This window comes from Molossus molossus, unplaced genomic scaffold, assembly GCF_014108415.1.
Source record: "Molossus molossus isolate mMolMol1 unplaced genomic scaffold, mMolMol1.p scaffold_m16_p_2, whole genome shotgun sequence".
Classification (NCBI taxonomy): domain Eukaryota; kingdom Metazoa; phylum Chordata; class Mammalia; order Chiroptera; family Molossidae; genus Molossus; species Molossus molossus.
The window spans coordinates 7,628,422-7,647,704 of NW_023425355.1; the positions used below are offsets into that span (position 1 = coordinate 7,628,422).

Here is a 19,283-nt window from a genome sequence, read left to right on the forward strand (position 1 = left end):
GTTGCTTCCTTATCGATTAAATATGAAACAGCTGAAAAGCAAATAAAAAACAAACCCATTCATCAAAAACAAGAAGCTGTCTAAGAATAAATTAACCAAGTAAATAATTTGTACAACAAAACTTAAAATTCTTTGATGTAAGAAATGTAAGAGATCACCAACAAATAAGAAGACATTTTATTTTAATGCATTGACAGACATAATATTGTTATAATGTCCATGGTACCCAAAGCCATGCATGGATTTAACAAAATTCCATTGGAATTTTGATCCCGAAATCATACCAAGTATCTTTTGCGACCACAGTGATATGAAACTAGGTATCAAAGTGAGAAAAGCTGAGAAGAGTGCAAATATGTGGAAACGAAACCACACACATCTAAATAACCATTGTGTTATTGGTTAATAACAAAATTCCAATGGAATTTTTCACAGAAAAATAAAAAGAGAACCCTAAAATTTGTATAAAACCACAAAATCCTCAAAGAGTCAAAGTAATTGTGAGAAAGAAAAACAAAATCAGAGAACTTATACTGCCTGATTTCAAGCTACACTACAAAGGCTATAGTATTAAAAATAGTATGATATTGGCATAAAAAGTGGACACAGAGACCAGTAGAACAGAATAGAGAGCCGAGAACAAAACCCTCACATATGCAATCAACTAATATTTGGTAAGGCAGCCAAGGATACCATAATGGGAAAGGATGGTCTCCTCAACAAATGGTGTTGGGAATGCTGCGTTACCACATGCAGAAAAGGAAATTGGACACCAGTCTTACACCACGTATAAAAATTAACTTGAAATGGATCAAAGACTTAATACTGTAAAACTCCCAGAAGAAAACATATGGAAGAGACTACTCAATGTGGGTTCTGCCAATTATTTTTGGATATGAGAACAAAAGCATAAACAACAAAAGAAGAGAAAAAAAAATTGATGGCCAGCCTGTGGGGCTCAGTGGATTGAGCTTCATCCAATGAACAGAGAGGACCCGGTTCAATTTCTGGTCTGGGCACATGTCCAGGTTTGGGGCTTGATCTCCAGTGGGTGGAGTGCAGGAGGCAGCCAATCAATGTATTTCTCTCACATCGATGTTTCTACATCTCTCTAAAAAATTAATTAAAAAAACAAACAGTGGAACCACATCAGACTTGAAAGCTGCACTGAAAATAAAACAATTAACCTATATTTGCAAACCATGTATAAAAATATAAGTATCTAAAGTTTATAAAGAACTCATACAAACCAATAACAACAACAATGAAAACAAGAGTGGTCTGGTTTAAAAATAGGCAGAGGAACTAAATGGACATGTTTCTCAAAAAATATTCAAATGCTTAATAGGCACATGAAAAGTTGCTCAACATTACTAACCATCAGGGAAATGCAAATCACAACTCAAAATGAGCTATCACCTTACACTTGTAAAAATGGCTATTATCAACAAAACAAGCGATAGCAAGAGTTGGTGAGGATGTGTGGAAGAAAGCACACCTTTGTACACTGTTGGAGGGAGTGTAAACTGGCTCAGTCATTATGGTAAACAGTATGGAGTTTCCTCAAAAAATTAAAAACACACTCTTAGTTGAAGAATAACCAACAAAAAGATCATCAGGATAGTCTGGGTGTGTTCACTTACTGAGAGACCATGGAAAGCAAGTAATACACTCAGTGGCAGTAAATGAGGAAGGGGAGAAATTCTAAGGGAATCAGTGCCAGTGATGCTAATGAGTGGGGCAGAGCAGCTCCAAACACACCAAGTCAAAGAGAAGTCCAAGTATTCTTTTAACATTAATTTAATCAAACTAAAGAAAAAAAGAACTAAAGTAAACGTAGTAGAGTAGGTGGGCTCACAGTTTCTCTCTAAAGTCAATTGGTCTTTCTTTTGCAGAAAGGATGCATTTGTGTGGTGGTGGGAGGGGGGGCATGTATGTTAAACCAGGAAGACTGATTGCCACATGAACAGCACAAATATGTTCTTGAGCTGATTGAGGGTTTCAAAATGTGTCCTCTTCATAGGTGCTGGGAAACAGTATCAGTGTCACAAGCTACAGTTCAACAAAGCCTCTGACAGTTGGTCACCAGACATGGGCAAGGTCAGTTAATCCCACAAGGGGATCTGGCATCTCCTGAAAGCTGGCTAAGCGTGTGCCCAGGGAAGAGCTGAACAATTCTCTGAGCTTTTCATGAGTCCTTACTCTGGTCAGCGCCCCTCTCCAGGGAGGTGCAGGAAGTTACAGGCTACATGTATTGAGAAAACCACATTATGGTTCTCCAGTTTCACTACCTGTAGCTCTTCATCTTTTTCCAGGTAAAACATCTAGTATTCTGTGTCTTTTCTGAAAATGGCTCTTCCAGTCCTATCCAAGGAAACCAGGAACATGCGGAACGCAATCTTTCTCTGCCAGAGAAAGCTGACCCCTAGGCCTTGGGAATTGTTCATTGCACTGCGCCTGAAGATGATGCGCCTATTGGCGTAGCACACCACCAGGTCCCAGCCAAAGTTGAAGCCTGCCCACCGCCAGTTGTATGGCTCTTCCCTGTGGAGCTGGTGCCCGCACCGCATGCTGTTCCCCTGGAAGCTGGACACGTGGGCATCAGTGGGCCCGAGCTCCCTAGTTTGCTCAGCCCGGAGAAGGGCAAGCCATTGCTCTTTGTACACTGGAGTCAGCCATGTGGCAGGGATCAGCGCATCCTGGTCAAGGATGCGTGCTGATGGGAGGTCACAAACTATGTAGGCCAGCCGCAGATGCTGGAACACTGGCACGAAGGCTCTGCCCTGCTCAGTCTCCAGAAAAGGGGTGCCTTCTGACTCCATCTTGGCCCTAGCAAACCACAGGTTGGCATCGGACAATAAGGCTCTGCGGGGGCCCCTCCATTTCGGCTGCAGCTGCAAATACATCCACTTCTTCAGCATGGTGTACACATCCATCTCCACTTCCATCACGATGAGCTCTGAAGAGGCAATGAGCTCTTGCATGATATACAGGCTGACTTCTCGCACTAGTTCCTCGCTATGGTGAGTCATCAGGTTGTCCAGCAGCCACTGGAAGCACATGGCCCTGATGTTTGGGAGGCCGTAGCTCTCAGCAGAGTAGTAGTAGCTGCATGCGGTGTCGACACTGAGAGTCTCCTTCATGATCTCCCCACACTGCTGAATCAGCGCGTCCAGCTGCAGCATGCTGGCCGTGGCCAGGACAGGGATGACTCGACTGGGTGGAATGAACACGGAGTATTCGTACAGGGAGCCAAAAGCTTCGTGCAGTGCCTCAAGGTCAATGTTCTCGTCAGGCATGTGCAACTCGATAGTATTCATGGTTGCCTCCCTCCAAGCACCACTGAACATGCTAGCAAAGTAACCTGACCGGCGCAAGTAGACCCTGTGCAGGTTCCACACCTCCCCTAGTGCGCAGATCTGCACGTCGCTGCCTTCCCCCCGGAGGAAGAGGGCCTCGTAAACGGAATCTGAACAGGCTTTGCTGCGTTTCTGGTGGGGCTGTTTTTCAGGAGACCCCCCCGAGTCTGTCTTCCGCTTGACAGGGCCCGGACGGGGGGCTGGGCCGCCATCTTCTCTCTCCTCCTCCACGTCATCCGCCACAGCCATGGCCGCCTCCGCCGCCTCCAACTGCTCCCCACCCGCACCTGGCTGCTCTGGGGCACGTGCCCCCCTGCGCCACCACATCCGACTGCTTAGTGCTCCCATGGCCCGTGTGTACCTCAGAAGCGCGGAGGACGCACCCCTCTCAACGTGAGGCTTCCAGGGGCACGATCTCAGCCCAGAGTGCTTCTGGGTACAGTTGATGTCTGATCTCGCGACACCAGGAAACAACGCGAGAAAAGGGCAAGGCACTCCAGGAAGACCACTCTGGGCACCTTTGCCCACAGGAGTGATTGCTCCGGGGCTCCCTTCACAGACTGACGATTGATAGAGGCCTGCTGGCGTGAATTTTCCTTGTGCTTTCGAGAACACAGTTTGCATTTTCCGACCTGAAATGTTCAGTGATCGTTTTGGGGGTGGGGCGATTACATCTTGCGGCCATCTTTGTGCTCAAGGCACGTCAACTTATCTTTCTTTCTTAAGCTAAATCTGGGTTTTAATCACAATTTTGCCTTGATGACGCTTTTCTCTCTCTTAAAGTAGGAATAAACACAGAATCGCTCAGTTTTGCTGTGGAGAGTAGGGGTAATGTATACAAAAAGCAGGAAACACAATATATTTCTTTATATTAATGGAAAAATAAATGCGCAGTATTTAAAAATTGCATGAAACAGTTGATCGACTGTTATCATTGTTATATGATTCTGATATATACTATATAAGTTTGGGGCTAAAATTTTATCTTTGCTATTTTTCTTTGAAACTTGAATGGTCATCAGGGCATACTTACTCTCCCACATAGGTCATCCTTGTGGAACAATCACAAGTCCTGTCTCAGAATAGGAGCATAGTTTAGGCTGATCCCATCAAGCCCTCTGCTCATGGACAGTTTGCTGGATTCACCATGGAAATAGGAAACAAGCAAGCCATTAGTAGGAGAAAAAATATTTCTCTGCAGCGGGGTTGACACCGTGAGAAGGTTTGAGTCCAGCACTGCCGGGGCAATCTTTTCACCTGGAGGAGAGGGCCTATACATAATGAAAAACCAAGCGTGAGCTAGCACAGCACAGATGCAGACATCCCATGGGGTTAAGGATATGTAAGGCCCAGAATCAGATTTTCCAGTGACACCCAATGAAGGTGGACTGCTTAGGTTCATTTGAGTTGAATTTCTGTCACTCACAATAGGACACACTTTTTCTATTGTTTACGCCATTACAGCTGTCCCCAATTCCCCAGCCTCCCCACTTAGCCCACCTCCACCCAGCCCTCACCCTCCCTTCCCCCCGTCTGTGTCTATGGGTTATGCATATATGTTCTTTGGCTAATCCCCTCAACTTCTTTCACCCAGTTCCCCCTCTGCTCTCCCCTGTGATAGCTGGCAGTCTGTTCCATGTATCCATGCCTCCGTTTCTATTTTGTTTGTCAGTTCATTTTGTTCATTACATTCCACATACAAGTGAGATCATGTGGTATTTCTCTTCCTCTAACCGTTTTCTTTAACATAGTAAAAATAATCTCCATGTCCATCCATGGTGTCCCAAAAGGTAAGAATTCCTTGATTTTACAGCCTTGTCGTATTCCATTGTGGAAAATACCACAGCTTCTTTCTCCACATATCTACCGGTGGGCACTTGGGCTGTATCCAGATCCTGGAAATTGTAAATAAAGCTGCTATGAACACAGGGTTGCATATGTTCCTTAGAATTGGTGTTTCCAGATTCCTAGGATATATTCCCAGAACTTGGATCACTGGGTCAAAAGGCAGTTCCATTTTTACTTTTTTTTGAGGAAACTCAATACTGTTTTCTACAGTGGCTGCAGCGGTCTATATTCCCACTAACAGTTCACTGGGATTCTGTTTTCTCCATATCCTCACCAGCACTGGTGGTTTGTCGATTTATTGATGATAGCCATTCTAACAGGTGTGAGGTGACATCTCATTGTGATTTTAACTTGCCTCTCTTTGATATTTAGTGACGTTGAGGATTTTTTCATATGTCTATTGGCCACCTGTATGTCCTCTTTGGAGAAGTGTCTATTCAGGTCCTTTACCCATTGGTTAATTGGGTTGTTTGTCTCCCTGGTGTTGAGTTGTGCAAGTACTTTATATATTTTGGAAATTTACCCCTTATCAGATGCATCTTTGGCAAATATGTTCTCCTACACAGTGAGTTTCCTCTTCACTTTCTCGATGGTTTCCTTTGCTTTGCAAAAGCTTTCCAACTGTATGATATAGTCCCATTTATTTAATTGCCCTAGGTATATTGTTTCTTTTGCCCTAGATATATTGGCAAAAATATTGCTATGAGAGATATCTGAGACTATACGGCCTACAGTTTCTTCTAGGAATTTTATTGTTTCACGACCTATATTGAAGTTGTTGTTTTTTTGTTATCCATTTTGACCTCTTTTTCCTGTGTGTGGTATGAGTTGGTGGTCTAGTTTCTTTTTGTATGTACCTGTAAAGTTGTACCTACATCATTTATTTAAGAGACTGTATTTAATATATTCTATGCTCTGGCCTTCTTTGTCAAATGTTAAATGACAATAAAGGCATGGGTTCATTTCCGGGCTCTCTATTCTGTCCCACTGATCTACACAACTGGTTTTATGTCAGGACCAGGCTGTTTTGATTACCCAGGTCTTGAAGTATGATTTGATATCAAGTGTTCTGATACCTCCAACTATGTTCTGCTTACCCAATAGTGGTGAAGCTATTAGCAGTTTTTTTTGGCTCCATATATTTAAATTTTTGGAATATCTTTCTGGATCTGTGAAATATGTCATTGTTATCTTAATAACCATGGCATTGAATCTATAGATTACTTTGTGTAGTATGGACAGTTTAATGATGTTATTCGTCCAATCCACGAACACAGTGTATGCTTCCACTTGTTTGTATCTTCCTCCATTTCTTTATTTACTGTTCTATACTTTCCTTTGTAGAGGTCTTTTACCTCCTTCGTTAAGTATATTTCTAGGTACCTTATATGTTACAAAAGTAAATGGGATTGTTTTCCTAGTTTTTCTTACTGATAGTTTATTACTGATGGTACATAAAATGTCAATTTCTGAATATTAATTTTGTATCGTGTTAATTTGCCAAATTCATATCTTTGATTTAGTAGTTTTTTGGTGGAGTAGTTAGAGTTTTCTACGTACAATATAATGTCACCTGTGAATAATGACAGTTTTCCTCCCTCCTTTCCAATGTGGATGATTTTTATTTCTTCTTTTTGTCTGATCACTCTGGTGAATAAGAATGGTGAAGGTGGACATCCCTGTCTTGTACCTGTTCTAAAGGGATACAGTATTTGCTTTTGCCCATTTAGGATGGTGCTGGCTGTAGGTCTTTCATACATGGCCTTATTATGTTGAGGTGTGGGCCCTCTATTACCATCTTGTTGAGGGTTATTATCCTAAACGGGTTTGGGATTTTAACAAAGAATGTTCTGCATCTATTGATCTGATCATGTGATTTTTATCATTCGTTTTGTTTATGTGATGTTTCAGATTTTTTGATTTATGAATTTCATACCAACCTTACATTCCCTGGGTAAATCTGCTTGATCTTGGTGCACGACCAATTTAACGTATTGCCGGATCCGGTTTGCTACTGTCTTGTTAAAGATCTTGGCATCTTTGTTCATCAGAGACACTGGATTATAATTTTCTTTCCTTATCTGCTTTTGGAATTAGGATACTGCTGGCCTCATATTAGGCATTTGGAAGTCTTCCCTCTAATTGAATATTTTTGAATAGCTTGAGGAGGATAGGTGTTACATCTTCCTTGAATTTAGGTTAAATTCACCTGTGAAGCCATCCAATCCAGGACTTTTGTTTTCTGGGAGTTTTTTTTTTTTTTCATTAGTTGTAATCAGTCTATTCAGGTTTTTTTTTTTAATTATTATTCTTTCTGATTTAGTACTGCAAGATTGTATGTTTCTAGGAATTTACCTATTTCACCCAGATTGTCTAATTTATTGGCATAGAGTTGGGAAGGGCCAATTTGTATGAAATGTTGGCCTTTCCAGGTTAGAGCTGGGGGAGGATCTGTGAAAGGACCCAGGAGGCTCCCTGAGGTCAGCGTCCACTTGTCAGCTACTCTGCCTCCTGCTCAATTTGCCTGGTCTTCCCATAGCCTTCGGAAGAGAAACTGTAGAATGAGCCCAGCCTAGCCAAGGTACACAGCCCCTTCCATAGGTTTTCAGCTCTGCATGATAAGTCAACTGGGGTCATGAGGTTAGGGCAACTGGGGTCCCCTACCTAGGGATCACCCAGTCAGGCACTCAATGAGGGGAAAGTGGTCCCCGGTCAAAGTCAGAGTAACCAACTCCAGTGGCTCCACCTGGAGTGGCTCACTGCAGGTTCAGTTTGAGAGCAGCCAGCCAGTCCCCTCTTGAGGAGAAAGCTCAGCCACCCCAGGCTCAGGAATATAGATCCAAAGAGTCTGTCACCAGGGATGATGCTGGCCCAGCCCTCAAGAGAGGACTAAGCACTTTGTCCCAGCCCTACACAATAGTTTCTGAGCATCTCCTACTTTGAATGTCTCTGCTAAGCCGCTCTCCTTTTTCTTCATGGACCTGCATCCAGTGGGGATATCTAGTACTTGGCAAGGACCATCCAAACAGTCACCCATGCGGGGTGCTGCCCACAAGCCTTTGGGGGGGGGTGCAGGCTCTTCTTCCCCATCCTGGAGTAGCACAGCTGAATGCACAGGGGTGATTGGATTTACTTCCCCACAATACAGCCACACACATCAGCATGCACCCATCAGATCCCAGACTTGAGCCTCCCAGGGAGAGCCTGTGAAAAATCCCAGCTTTCTGTGCCTCCACGGTCACTCCATACCGCCAAACCAAGCAGGATGGGGTAGAAGTTTCCAGTCCCGTGCCATAAATCAGTTCTATTTTCTTACACCAATTATGAACTACCACAAGGAGAAACTGAGAGCACAACCCCATTTACAACTGCATCAGAATGAAGAAATAAAATACCTAGGAATAAACATCACCGAGGAGGTAAGACACTTGGAGTTGAAAAATTATAAGAAACCGAAGAAGATACCAAAAAATGGAAGCATATACCATGCTTATGGAGAGGAAGAATTAACAGCCTTAAAAAACCAATAGTACCCAAAGCAATCTGTAGATTCAACCGAAAGCTGTCAAAATACAAATGGCCTTTTTCAGAGAACTAGATCAAATAATCAAAAGATGTATATGGAACCACAAAACTCCCTGAATAGCCCCAGCAATCTTGAGAAATAAAAACAAAGTTCAAGGTATCATGCTACCTGATATCAAACTATACTTCAAGGCTATATAGTAAACAAATCAGGAAGGTACTGACATAAGAACAGCTATCTAGATCAATTGAACAGTAGAGAGTGCCCAGAAATAAATCCATGCCTATATGATCAATTAATTTTTAACAAAGTAGATAAATCTGGAAACAGCCCAAGTGTCCATCAGTAGATGAGTGGACAAGAAAGCCATGGTACATTTACACAATGGAATACTGTGCAGCTGTAAGAGAAAAAAAGATCACCTACCCTTTGAGACGACCTGGACAGACCCAGAGAGTATTATGCTAAGCAAAATAAGCCAGTCAGAGAAAGACAAATTTCACATGATATCACTTATTCGTGGAATATAATGAACTTCAAAATAGATTCAGAGACATGGAAGTAGAGAACAGACTGACAAACCTTAGAGAGAAAGGGGATTGTGGGGGGAGAGATAAACCAAAGAACTTACATGCATATATGCACACACAATGTACACACGCAACAGTGTGGTGAAGGTGCGGTGGAGGGGGAAGGGGAGAGGAAGGTGTCAATGGGGGGAAAAGGAGGGACATCCGTCATTTAAAAAAAATTAATCAAAATGTTAAAAATTCAGCCGTTTACATAAATCTAAAATAATAACAATGTAAAAAATGTATGACAAAGTTGGCAAGAACATACAATGGGGTACAGACAGTTTATTCGATATATGGTGTGGGGAAAACTGCACAGCTATCTGCATAAAAATGAAACTAGATCACGTTCTACAATCAAATGTAAGAATAAAAGAAGAATGAACTCAAAATGGATTAAAGAATTCAATGTAAAGCTTGAAACCATAAATCCCTTCGAAGCCAACAAAGAGAGTATTATCTCATAGAGTTTCCTGAGCAATATTTTTTTCAGATATAAATTATCGGGTAAGGAAAGGCATAGAAAAAAACTAAACAAATGGGACTACTTCAAACTAAAACATGTTTGCACAGCCCAGGAAAAAGTTAACAAAACAAAAAGACAACCTATTTAATGGATGAACATGTTTTCCAGTGAAGGACTCCTACTATTAACACCAAGTAAGCCAGCCAGCCATCCACTTAAAAATTGGGCAGAGGACCTGAATAGACACTTCTCCAAAGAAGACATACTTATGGCCAACAGACATATGAAAAGCTGCTCAATGTCACTAATCATCAGAGAAATGCAAATTACAAGCACAGTGAGATATCACCTCACACTTGTCAGAATGGAAACTCTCAATAAATCAATAAACAATAACTGCTGGAGAGGATGTGTAGAAAATCGAACCCTTGCCCTGGCCGGTTTGCCCCAGCAGTTAGAGCGTCGACCCGAGGACTAAAGGGTCATGGGTTCGATTCCCATTCAAGGGCATCTATCAGGGCATGTAGAACCGTACAACCAAATCAGAAAACTCATTCTTAAGAATCTGTTCTTTGGGAACAGCCCTGCTACCAAAGTTTGCATGAATCGGGGTTCTCAGAGGAACAGAACCAATAAGATACACGAGTGTGTGTATGTGTGTATGTGTGTGTGTGTGTGTGTGTGTGTGTGTGTAGGAAGAGAGACAGAGGGAGATTTATTCCAAGGAATTGGTTCATATGATTATAGAGACTGGCCTGTCCAAAATGTACAGGATGTGCTCACAGACTAGATACAAAAGAGAGAGCCAAGGCTGCAGTGGAAGTGGTCAGGCTGGAGACACAGAGAAGAAACAGTGTTGCAGATCAGGTGCAAGGACCATCTGTACCAGAGTTCCTTCTTGCTCAAGGGAGGTCAACTTTTCCTTCTGTTTTGGCCTTCCCTTGGTTGGTTAAGACCCTCCCTCATTATATATGGCGATTGCCTTAAAGTCCATGGATTTCAAAGTTATTCTCCTTCAAAAGCACCCACACAGAATCATGCATAATGTCTGGCCACATACCTGGGCACCACGGCCCCGCCACATTGACACATAAAATTAACCACCAGGCTTCCTTTCAGCCTTTTCCTTTTCATTCCCTCTTTATCTCTTTCTTTTTAACACAGAGAGTATTGTATGGCAAGATATTCACAGCTTACGGTTTACATAATATTTTTTTTTTTCACAAGAAGTATTTTATGTAACTACCACCGCGACTTTGTGAACTAGATAGGGAAATCACGTATATTATCTTTTCACGGGCAAGAAGACCACATCTCAGCAAAGCGGTATGATTTGCTCAAGGCTAAGCAGACAACATGAGGCCACTTCAGGAGTCAACCCCAGACCTGAGTTAAGATTCCTAGCCCTTTCAGACGACTTTTAGCTGCCAAACCTCAGCTGAGAGCGCACTGCAACCTGCAACAATGCCGGTATTTTATTTTATTTTATTTTTATTTATTTATTTATGTATTTATGTATGTATTTATTTATTTATTTATTATTTATTTATTTATTTATTATTTATTTTTATGATTTTTAATTTTTATTTGAGAGCATGTTTATTAAAGCTGGGACAGTGAAACAAGGAAGGGCCTAGGATAGAAGAAGCAACAGGACAGGGACTATGCCAGGCTGCTCTGGCTCAGAAACATGGGAAAGAAGTGAGCCAAGGCGGGGATGCTGTCAGCTTACTGGAAAATCAGAGAACAGGAGGCCTTGGGGACAGGTTCAGGAGGTTAGCTTGGGATGAGCTGCCGCTGCCCATTGCTCCCCTGGTTGCAAGTCTCGTGGGATCCCTTAGAGTTTAGGAGATGCATGCATTTATTTTCTCAGTTCAGGATGCAGGAAGTCCAAGGTCAGGAAGCCACCAGGGTTTGTTTCTGGTGATGGCCTTCTTTCTGGCTTGCCGCCTTCTCACAGTGCCCTCACCTGCGACCTCTTGGTGCATGGGTAGATGCTCAACCACTGAGTCACACCAGCCGGGCCTCCTGAGACTTTTGCGGGAAGAACTGAGCTGTTTGGCATTGGAGCGAGGGCTGGAGAGGGGGCTTTCTCCCAGAAAAACGTGCTGTCAGAGGCCTTTGTTCCTTTGGTGAACCCTGCCCTAGGACGGTAGACAGTCGACATATCTGGGACTCCAGCAACCTGGCTCACACTGGTTGCCCCGCCCTGGTCAATGCCAGTACTTTAAACCTCCTACTGACGTCCGTAGTATCCCTGCAGTCACCCCGGCTTTTACCTCGTGTCATTTGCAGGGTGTGGGGCAAGGGCAGGCATTCTCAGTTCCGTTTTCTAGATGCCCTTCTCTTATTTCTGTCCGTATCATGTTAGCTTTCTGTTGCCTTGGACAGTGAGCACCACACACGAGAGGCTAGAATCGATGGTGTGGTTCTAGAAGGAGCAGAATGGATAACGTTCTTCTTTCCATTGAGCCCACTGACCTTTCAAACAGGACCCACCAGTGAGTTGGTAAGAAGAGAGGCGCTGAAGCATTTGCGTCCTCTCGTAAGGCTGCCAACTTGTTTGCTCTTCAGCTCAGATCATGTTATCTATTACCTCTCATCGTGGGCCTGGACGGACTCTGCTGTCTTGGGTTCAGCCCCATTTTGTGGCTCAAGCAGCAGAGACTTTATTTTTAAATGACAAGCGCATGGATCAGCCAGTATACCTGAAACCTGCATTAACCTCCAGCTCTTAAATAATAAAAATTCAACAATGTGCTTCACAGGATGGGTGAAGTACAAAATGAAGAAAAAGAGATAAACAGAACCTGATGATTTCAACAAAACAATACAGTGGGCTCAGCACGTTAAACCATAAGCTTGAACAAGTGATTCATGTCACATTAACTTTTCTCACAATGCCTTTCTTGCTGCATAGAATACACCCAAACCAGAAAAGTTTAATTGATCTCCATGAAGGCCCCAAAGCACTTTCCTGTCTGTCGTGGAAATGACAACGGGCTACTCCAGAGGACATATTCAGTCCCGCTCAGCGAATCATCTCAGCAGCTACTTTGTGCCTGGCACTGTGCCAGCAAGTGTAAGGCATTCCAGAACGCGGCCACTTTGTGGCGGAAGAGGCACAGGTTGAATCCACAAGCGCACATGTGTGGTGGCCTTTACCCAGCCAGCACTGTTCCAGGCACCCTCTTACCTGGAGAGGACACTGAGAGAAAATATGTTCAATCATTAGTGGCCTTCGAATCCAGTTGGGAAGGACAGTAGGACAGAAAACCTTGCACATAGGAAAGAAGTAGAGCAGCCATTAATCATAGGCTGTAGGTGCACCTGTTTCTGAGAAGAGAAGCAGGTGGGCTGGTGCATTTGGAACGGGGTGGGAGGGAATGGCCAAACTGGGACTGCAAGGGCGAGTGAGCGTGATGCAGACAGAGGAGAGGGGAAACATATTCCTAGGAGAATGAGGAAAAGTGAACACAGGCACCGAGATGGGCATGGGCATGGCAAATGTGGGAAGCTCCAAGGAGAGTTACCGGGACATGAAAAACAGAACGGTTTTCCTGGCCTGTGTGGCTCAGGTGGTTGGGTGTCTTATGGTGTGCCAAAAGGTTTGGGGTTCAATTCCAGGTCAGGGCACATGCCCTGAGGGCTCAATCCCAAGGAGGGGGTGTGCAGGAGGCAGCCAATGGAAGTTTCTCTCTCACAGTGATGTTTCTCTCTCTCTCTCTTTCTCTCTCTCTCTCTCTCTCTCTCTCTCTCCCTCTCTCCCTCTCTCCTCTCTCTCTCTCTCTCTCTCAAATCAATAAACACACACACATAGATATAAAGAACTGTTGACGGCATCATAGAAGTGGCCACATGGGGCCATGAGGAGCACAGTGCACCAGGAATCTGGGGCACCGAAGGACCAGAGGTATTATCCTGGCTCTGCACTTACTACGTGGGTGGTCTTGGTTAGGTCAGTTAGCTGCTCCCTACCCTGCTGCCCTGGCTTACTGTCTGTCATGTGAGGATCCTGACAGTAGCCTGCTGCTCTCTCCCACTTGTGAACACAATAAAGATGATGCCTGAAGAAGTGTTTTTCTTAACAGCGAAATAAAAATCAAGACCCCATCTTCCATTTAGTATCCTCCATCAGCAAGGTGAAGAAATGGTTCCTAAGTGTACAGTAAGTAGGGTTTGCTTTATATTGGGCTGCAGGCAGGTTAGTGTGTGTGTGTGTGGTGTGTGTGCGTGTGTGTGTGTGGTGTGTAGGGGGGGAAGGGGTGCTGACTAATTGCTGTGAAGGCAATTTGTGCTCCTGCAGATTGCCAGGGAGACAGATCAGCCATGCGAGAGGTCTTTCTTTGGTTCTCTGCTGGCTTGTATGAGACCATGACTTCTCTCCGAGGGGTCACTGGTCTCTGACATCAGATGAAACAGGTGACAGAACTGTACAGGTGTGGGGGGAAGAGGCCTGGACCTGGGGTGAAATTCATCTGAGATAAAATTTAAGGGTTCACCCTATACGAAATATATGAACGTAAGCAAGCAACTTCCTCTCCCTGGACCCCGGTTCCCTCGTCTGTCAAACCGAAGTAAAAACAGTGCCTGTCCCAGTTGCTTAGAGAGGGGGTTGTTCTCAGGATCCAACGCACAACATGTGAGAAGTTCCGGTAAACGGTAGAATGGTAGGCCCACGGTGCTTATTTTTCTCATTAGTCAACAGAAACGGAGTCTTCTGATCAGTTACAATCACTTACTATTTTAGCTTGTTCTGTCCTCACTTCGGAAAGGCTACATTTCCGAACGCTACTGTAGCTCAACACGGTATCCTGTGCTGACTTTGATGCAGACTAAGAATCAAATAAAGCACACTCCCACTCGGGCTCAAGGACAGTGCCTGCAGGTCCTCTGGCTGCAGAGCTGGAGGGAGGCCCTGGGGCAGTGGACAGCCACCCCAGTGAGACGAAAGGCAGCAAAGAACTCAGGCAGGGTCAGGGCTCCATCAGAGGCAGCCTCACTAAGTCCCCACATCTAAGGTACTGAATCCTTAGGGCTTCTGTACAACTAAATCAGAAGCCCAATCTGAGACGAAGGTCAAAGAGGTATTTGCAAAATACGAAAGTTTGCATGTGGCCCTGCAGGTGTGGCTCCGTGGTTGAGCGTCCACCCTCGCACCAAGAGGTCTGCGGTTCGATCCTGGTCAGGGCACATGCCCAGGTTGTGGGCCCGATGCCCAGTGAGGGGCACGTGGGAGGAGGCCGATGGGTGTCCTCTCTGGTGGATGTTTCTCTCTCTTCTCCCTCTCTCTCTCTCTCCTCTCTCTCTCTCTCCTCTCTCTCTCTCTCTCTCTCTCTCTCTCTCTCTCTCTCTCCCCTCTCTGTCTCTCCCTCTCCACCAAATCAATAAAGATAAATGCATAAACAAATAAACAACAAGTTTGTATCTGCGGTTAAACACAAGGGAGAATTGCCCCAGCTCTGTTTGAGTCTGTGTGGCCATTTGCTCAGTGTCGGCGAGAACACCGAGTTCAACAGGGTTCTCCCAGTAGTCTAGCTGCAAAAGTGCCCCGGCTCAGACTCGCTGGTTCACAAATCTAACATTCCTCTAGATGAGCCTGCAGCAGGCGAAGGTCCTCTCAGTCCTAGCCTTCTAGCCCTGGCAGGTTTCCTCCGCCTGTCTGCAAGAAAATAACAATCAAAAAGCAAACAAGTAAAAACACTGGGCTTCTCCGATTGGGTCTTGATCTCATGCGGTTGTCATTCTGTGTCCAGTGACACCAATTGCCCCACTCAGCGAGCGGGCACACAAGGGCTTGGAAGAGGACCAGGGTTTTGCAAGAGAGTTCTTCGAGGGTGCCCTCAGAAGGCTGTGGGTGTCCCCCACCCAGGGAGAGGGACGTAAAGGGGGTCCTCTCTTCACACCCACTCAAGCAAGCAAGAGGGTCAGCCAGAAGACCACTGCCTAGAGCTTCCTGTGCCCCTTCTCTACTGGGGACCAAGAAGGGCTGTGACTAGGCGCCCGCCCCGAGCCCGAGCGCGTGGCAGAGCTCACGTGCCCCGCCCTCCGGATGGAGCCCGGTCCAGGATTCCCCCCATTGACACGTCACCCCTGCAGCTGCCACTGTTCCCTTCGCGTCCTGTTTCCCAGGAGACGCCACAGACCTCTCCCAAGAGTCTCAGAGCTAAGCCAGAGAGCTCTGGGCCCTGACCGGAGACCCTCCCAGAGCCAGGCTCAGGCCTGCAGAACCCCCTACCCCGCCCCACCCACTCCCCGGGGGCAGATTCCCCCAGACTCCTCTGGCAGGCGAGAGGCTAGAAGGGAAGGCCTCATGAGTGAGGCAGGGAAGGCCACCCTCCCGGGGAAGGCCACCCTCCCGGAGGTGGCCAGCGCAGTGTCCCGCCGGGCGGCCCAGGAAGACCTGTCATCCCTGGGAGGCGGAGATTCGCCCCAGGCCCCAGGGACCAGCAGCCTGGCCGCAGACTCGGCCCCCCAGGCCAGCAGCGCGGCCGCGGGCGCCAAGGGCAAGGCGCCCAAGAAGGTCATCGCCAAGAAGGTGAGTGGATCCGTCAAGTGGTTCAATGTGAGGTACGGGTACGGTTTCATCAGCAGGCACGACACCCAGGAAGACGTGTTCGTCCACCAGACGGCCATCACCCGCAACAACCCCCACAAGTACCTACGCAGTCTGGGCAACGGCGAGGCTGTCGAGTTCGACGTGGTGCAGGGCAGGCAGGGCACCGAGGCTGCGAACGTGACCGGGCCAGCCGGCGCCCCAGTGCAGGGCAGCCGCTTCGCGGCCAACCGGCCCCGCTTCCGCCGTGGCTTCCACCGCCGTGGCTTCTACTTCCGCCATCACGAGCCGCAGCACCGCGGGGCCTGGGCCGCCCAGTGGGACGTCGAGGACCCCGAACCGAGCAGAGAAGACTTCGCCGTCGCCCGCGGCCAGAGGCGCTGCCTGCCCAGCCGCCCCCAAGACCAGGGGCTGTGGCGCTTCCCGCCCTTCCGCAGGGCCCCGCCCGCCGCCCGCCACCCGGCCGTCTGCGCTCCCGCCGCCGCCTGCGGCGCGCGGGCCGCCGCCCAGCAGCCTGCGGCCGCCCCAGACGCCAGGCCCGAGGGCTCGCCGCCGCCGCCACGCCGGGGGCCCGGCCTGAGCTACCGGCGCAGCCGCCCCAGGGGCCGGGGCCTCGTCCCTGTTCCGCAGCCCCCGGAGCAGCCGGAGGCCGAAAACAAGGAGGGCGGCAGCGAGGCCGGAGGCCTGCTGGAGAAGCCCCCGCCGTGCCACGAATGCCAGCGCCCCAGCAGCCCGTGCCGCCTCCCGCAGCAGCCGCCTGGCGCCCAGGGCCAGAAGCCCGAAGGAGGAGAGGGCGCGACCCGGAAGGGCCCTGCTGCCAAACCCGCTGGCGCTGCCAAGAAGAGCAGCGCCTCAGAGGAGGATGCCGAGGCTGCAGGTGCAGATGCCTCCTCTGCTGCTCAGGCCCAGTGACAGTCAGGCTCCCTCCCGGGGACTCGCTGGCCTGCATTGCAGGTGTTGTCCCCTTGAGGAGATGGTGCCCTTCGGTGCTGCACAGCCCAAACATCCATGCTGACTGTTAGATTTTATGCCCTGAGAAAAATGCATACCCCTTCCCCAAGGTTTGAGGATAGACGACAAGATCTCTCTATTTCTAAACTCTCTCTCACCACCTGCCTTGGTAGTTTCCCTACACACACACACATGCCTCTGTCTCCATTCTTTCAAACTATCTGACGGGGGCCACAGGATGATTCTGCATCCCCAGGTGAAGTAGTGGGACCACTTTAGAACTGTAATCTCTAAGGCAAAACCAAAGATGATCTGATGCTACAGATTACTTGACATCGTGTGATGTTGCTCACCTGAGTGGTCATTTCCTCAATAAATCATCATGTTGATTTTCTCTGTCATCACTGTTGTCTGATTTTCGTTTTGCAGCCTGGCAGGTCCTTTGACCGCAACCAGTTTTAGCAAACGTCATACCTGCTGTTCTTTTTAGAAGTCACAAACTTAAGACTTATGGGATGAGCTTCTCGGGATATTCTAATGGGGCAGAAGTGTCTCCATCGCTTTCTTTTTCTTTCTTTCTTTTTTTTTTTTATCCTCACCCGAGGATATTTTTCCATTTTTTGTACAGAGAATGGGAGGAAGAGAGAGGAAGGGAGAGAGAGAGAAACATCGAGGACACATCGAGTGGCTGCCACCCGCACGACCAACCAGGGCCGGGGACAAACTGCAACCGAAGTACGTGCCCTTAGCGGGAACCGAACCCGGGTCTCTCCGGACCGCAGGCCGATGCTCTAACCGCTGAGCCAAACTGGCCAGGGCTCCATCGCTTTCTTTTTCACCACCCCAACCCACCCCCTTCCCACCCTGCATTTGAGCAATAAGCCTGGAGGGTGGGCCCCCCTACCCACACTTAATGCTTGGGTACGCTCTGAAGCAAAACACAGAGAAACTGAGCAAAACATCACGGCAGGCAAGAAGACTTGGCTCTCTGGAAAGAGAATTTGCCTCCTCGGTGGTGTGTTTGTTTTTGTGTTTTTCTTTTTCTTTCCATGGACTTGATCTAATACCATTTAAATATGCAGAAGAAAGTGGACATGAGGGGCTACAGGGTGGGGGAAACGGGGAGATGTTGGTCAAAAGGGACACACTTTCAGCTATCAAAGGATTACGTTCCGGCCTTGGCTGGTTTGGCTCAGTGGTTAAGAGTGTAGGCCTGCGGACCAAAGATTCCAGTCAAGGGCACATACCTCTGGTGTGGTTCGTCCCTGGCCCTGGTCGGGGTCCTGCGGGAGGCAGCCCATCCAGGCAACCAGTAGATGTGTCCCTCTCACATCGATGTTTCTCTCCCCACCCCCACTCTATCCGAAGATAAATGCAAAAAGAGCCTCCGGTGAGGCTTTAAGTCGCGGGACCGGATCTACAGCATGGTGATTTGGTTAAAGGTACTCTTTGGTACACTTGAGAGTTGCTATGAGAATACAGCTTTGGGGTTCTCAACATTCAACAACACATTGGCAATCATGTGAGGTGTAGGATGTGTTCATTACCCTTGGTAAACATTTCACAGTAAATACATGCCTCAAATCAGCACATCACACGTCTTACTTTTATACAACGTTAAGTGTCCATTATATCTCAACAAAGCTAGGGGGGAAACTGAAGAAACAAGACGGCCATGGATTCAGGTGTAATCTTTGTTGTGCTACCCCTGGAGCTGAAGAGCAACATCCAGTCCATAGTCTCTATCCGTGCTTCCTGGTTGAGTCCATCGCTGGGGCCTGGGGAGGATTTCCTGGAAGGCTGGGCAAGTGAGGTTTAGCCCACCTCTGGCTTTTTCCCCTTAGAGAAGCTCCGACTTCCCTCTCCTGGTTTTCATTTGAACATATGGTGGGGTTGGTGGGAGGGAGGCAGGGGTTGGGTTCGGGGGGAGTGGGCGAACAATAAGTGGGAAGCCAACAGGAGTCTTTAAAACCTCATTTTACGAATTAAGGAAATTGGATCATCA

General features: G+C 47.1%; 2 protein-coding genes across 2 annotated transcripts; one reads left to right on the forward strand and one right to left on the reverse strand.

The window, feature by feature from the left end:
• Positions 1-2,324: 2,324 nt before the first annotated feature.
• On the reverse strand, positions 2,325-3,983 carry LOC118636063 (germ cell-less protein-like 1). Its single transcript, XM_036271124.1, has one exon. It carries the CDS (start codon positions 3,981-3,983, stop codon positions 2,325-2,327), a length of 1,659 nt encoding a protein of 552 aa, XP_036127017.1.
• Positions 3,984-16,084: 12,101 nt separating this feature from the next.
• On the forward strand, positions 16,085-17,239 carry LOC118636064 (Y-box-binding protein 3-like). The gene has a single exon (XM_036271125.1). The coding sequence runs from the start codon at positions 16,085-16,087 to the stop codon at positions 17,237-17,239; it is 1,155 nt and encodes a 384-aa protein (XP_036127018.1).
• Positions 17,240-19,283: the final 2,044 nt, after the last annotated feature.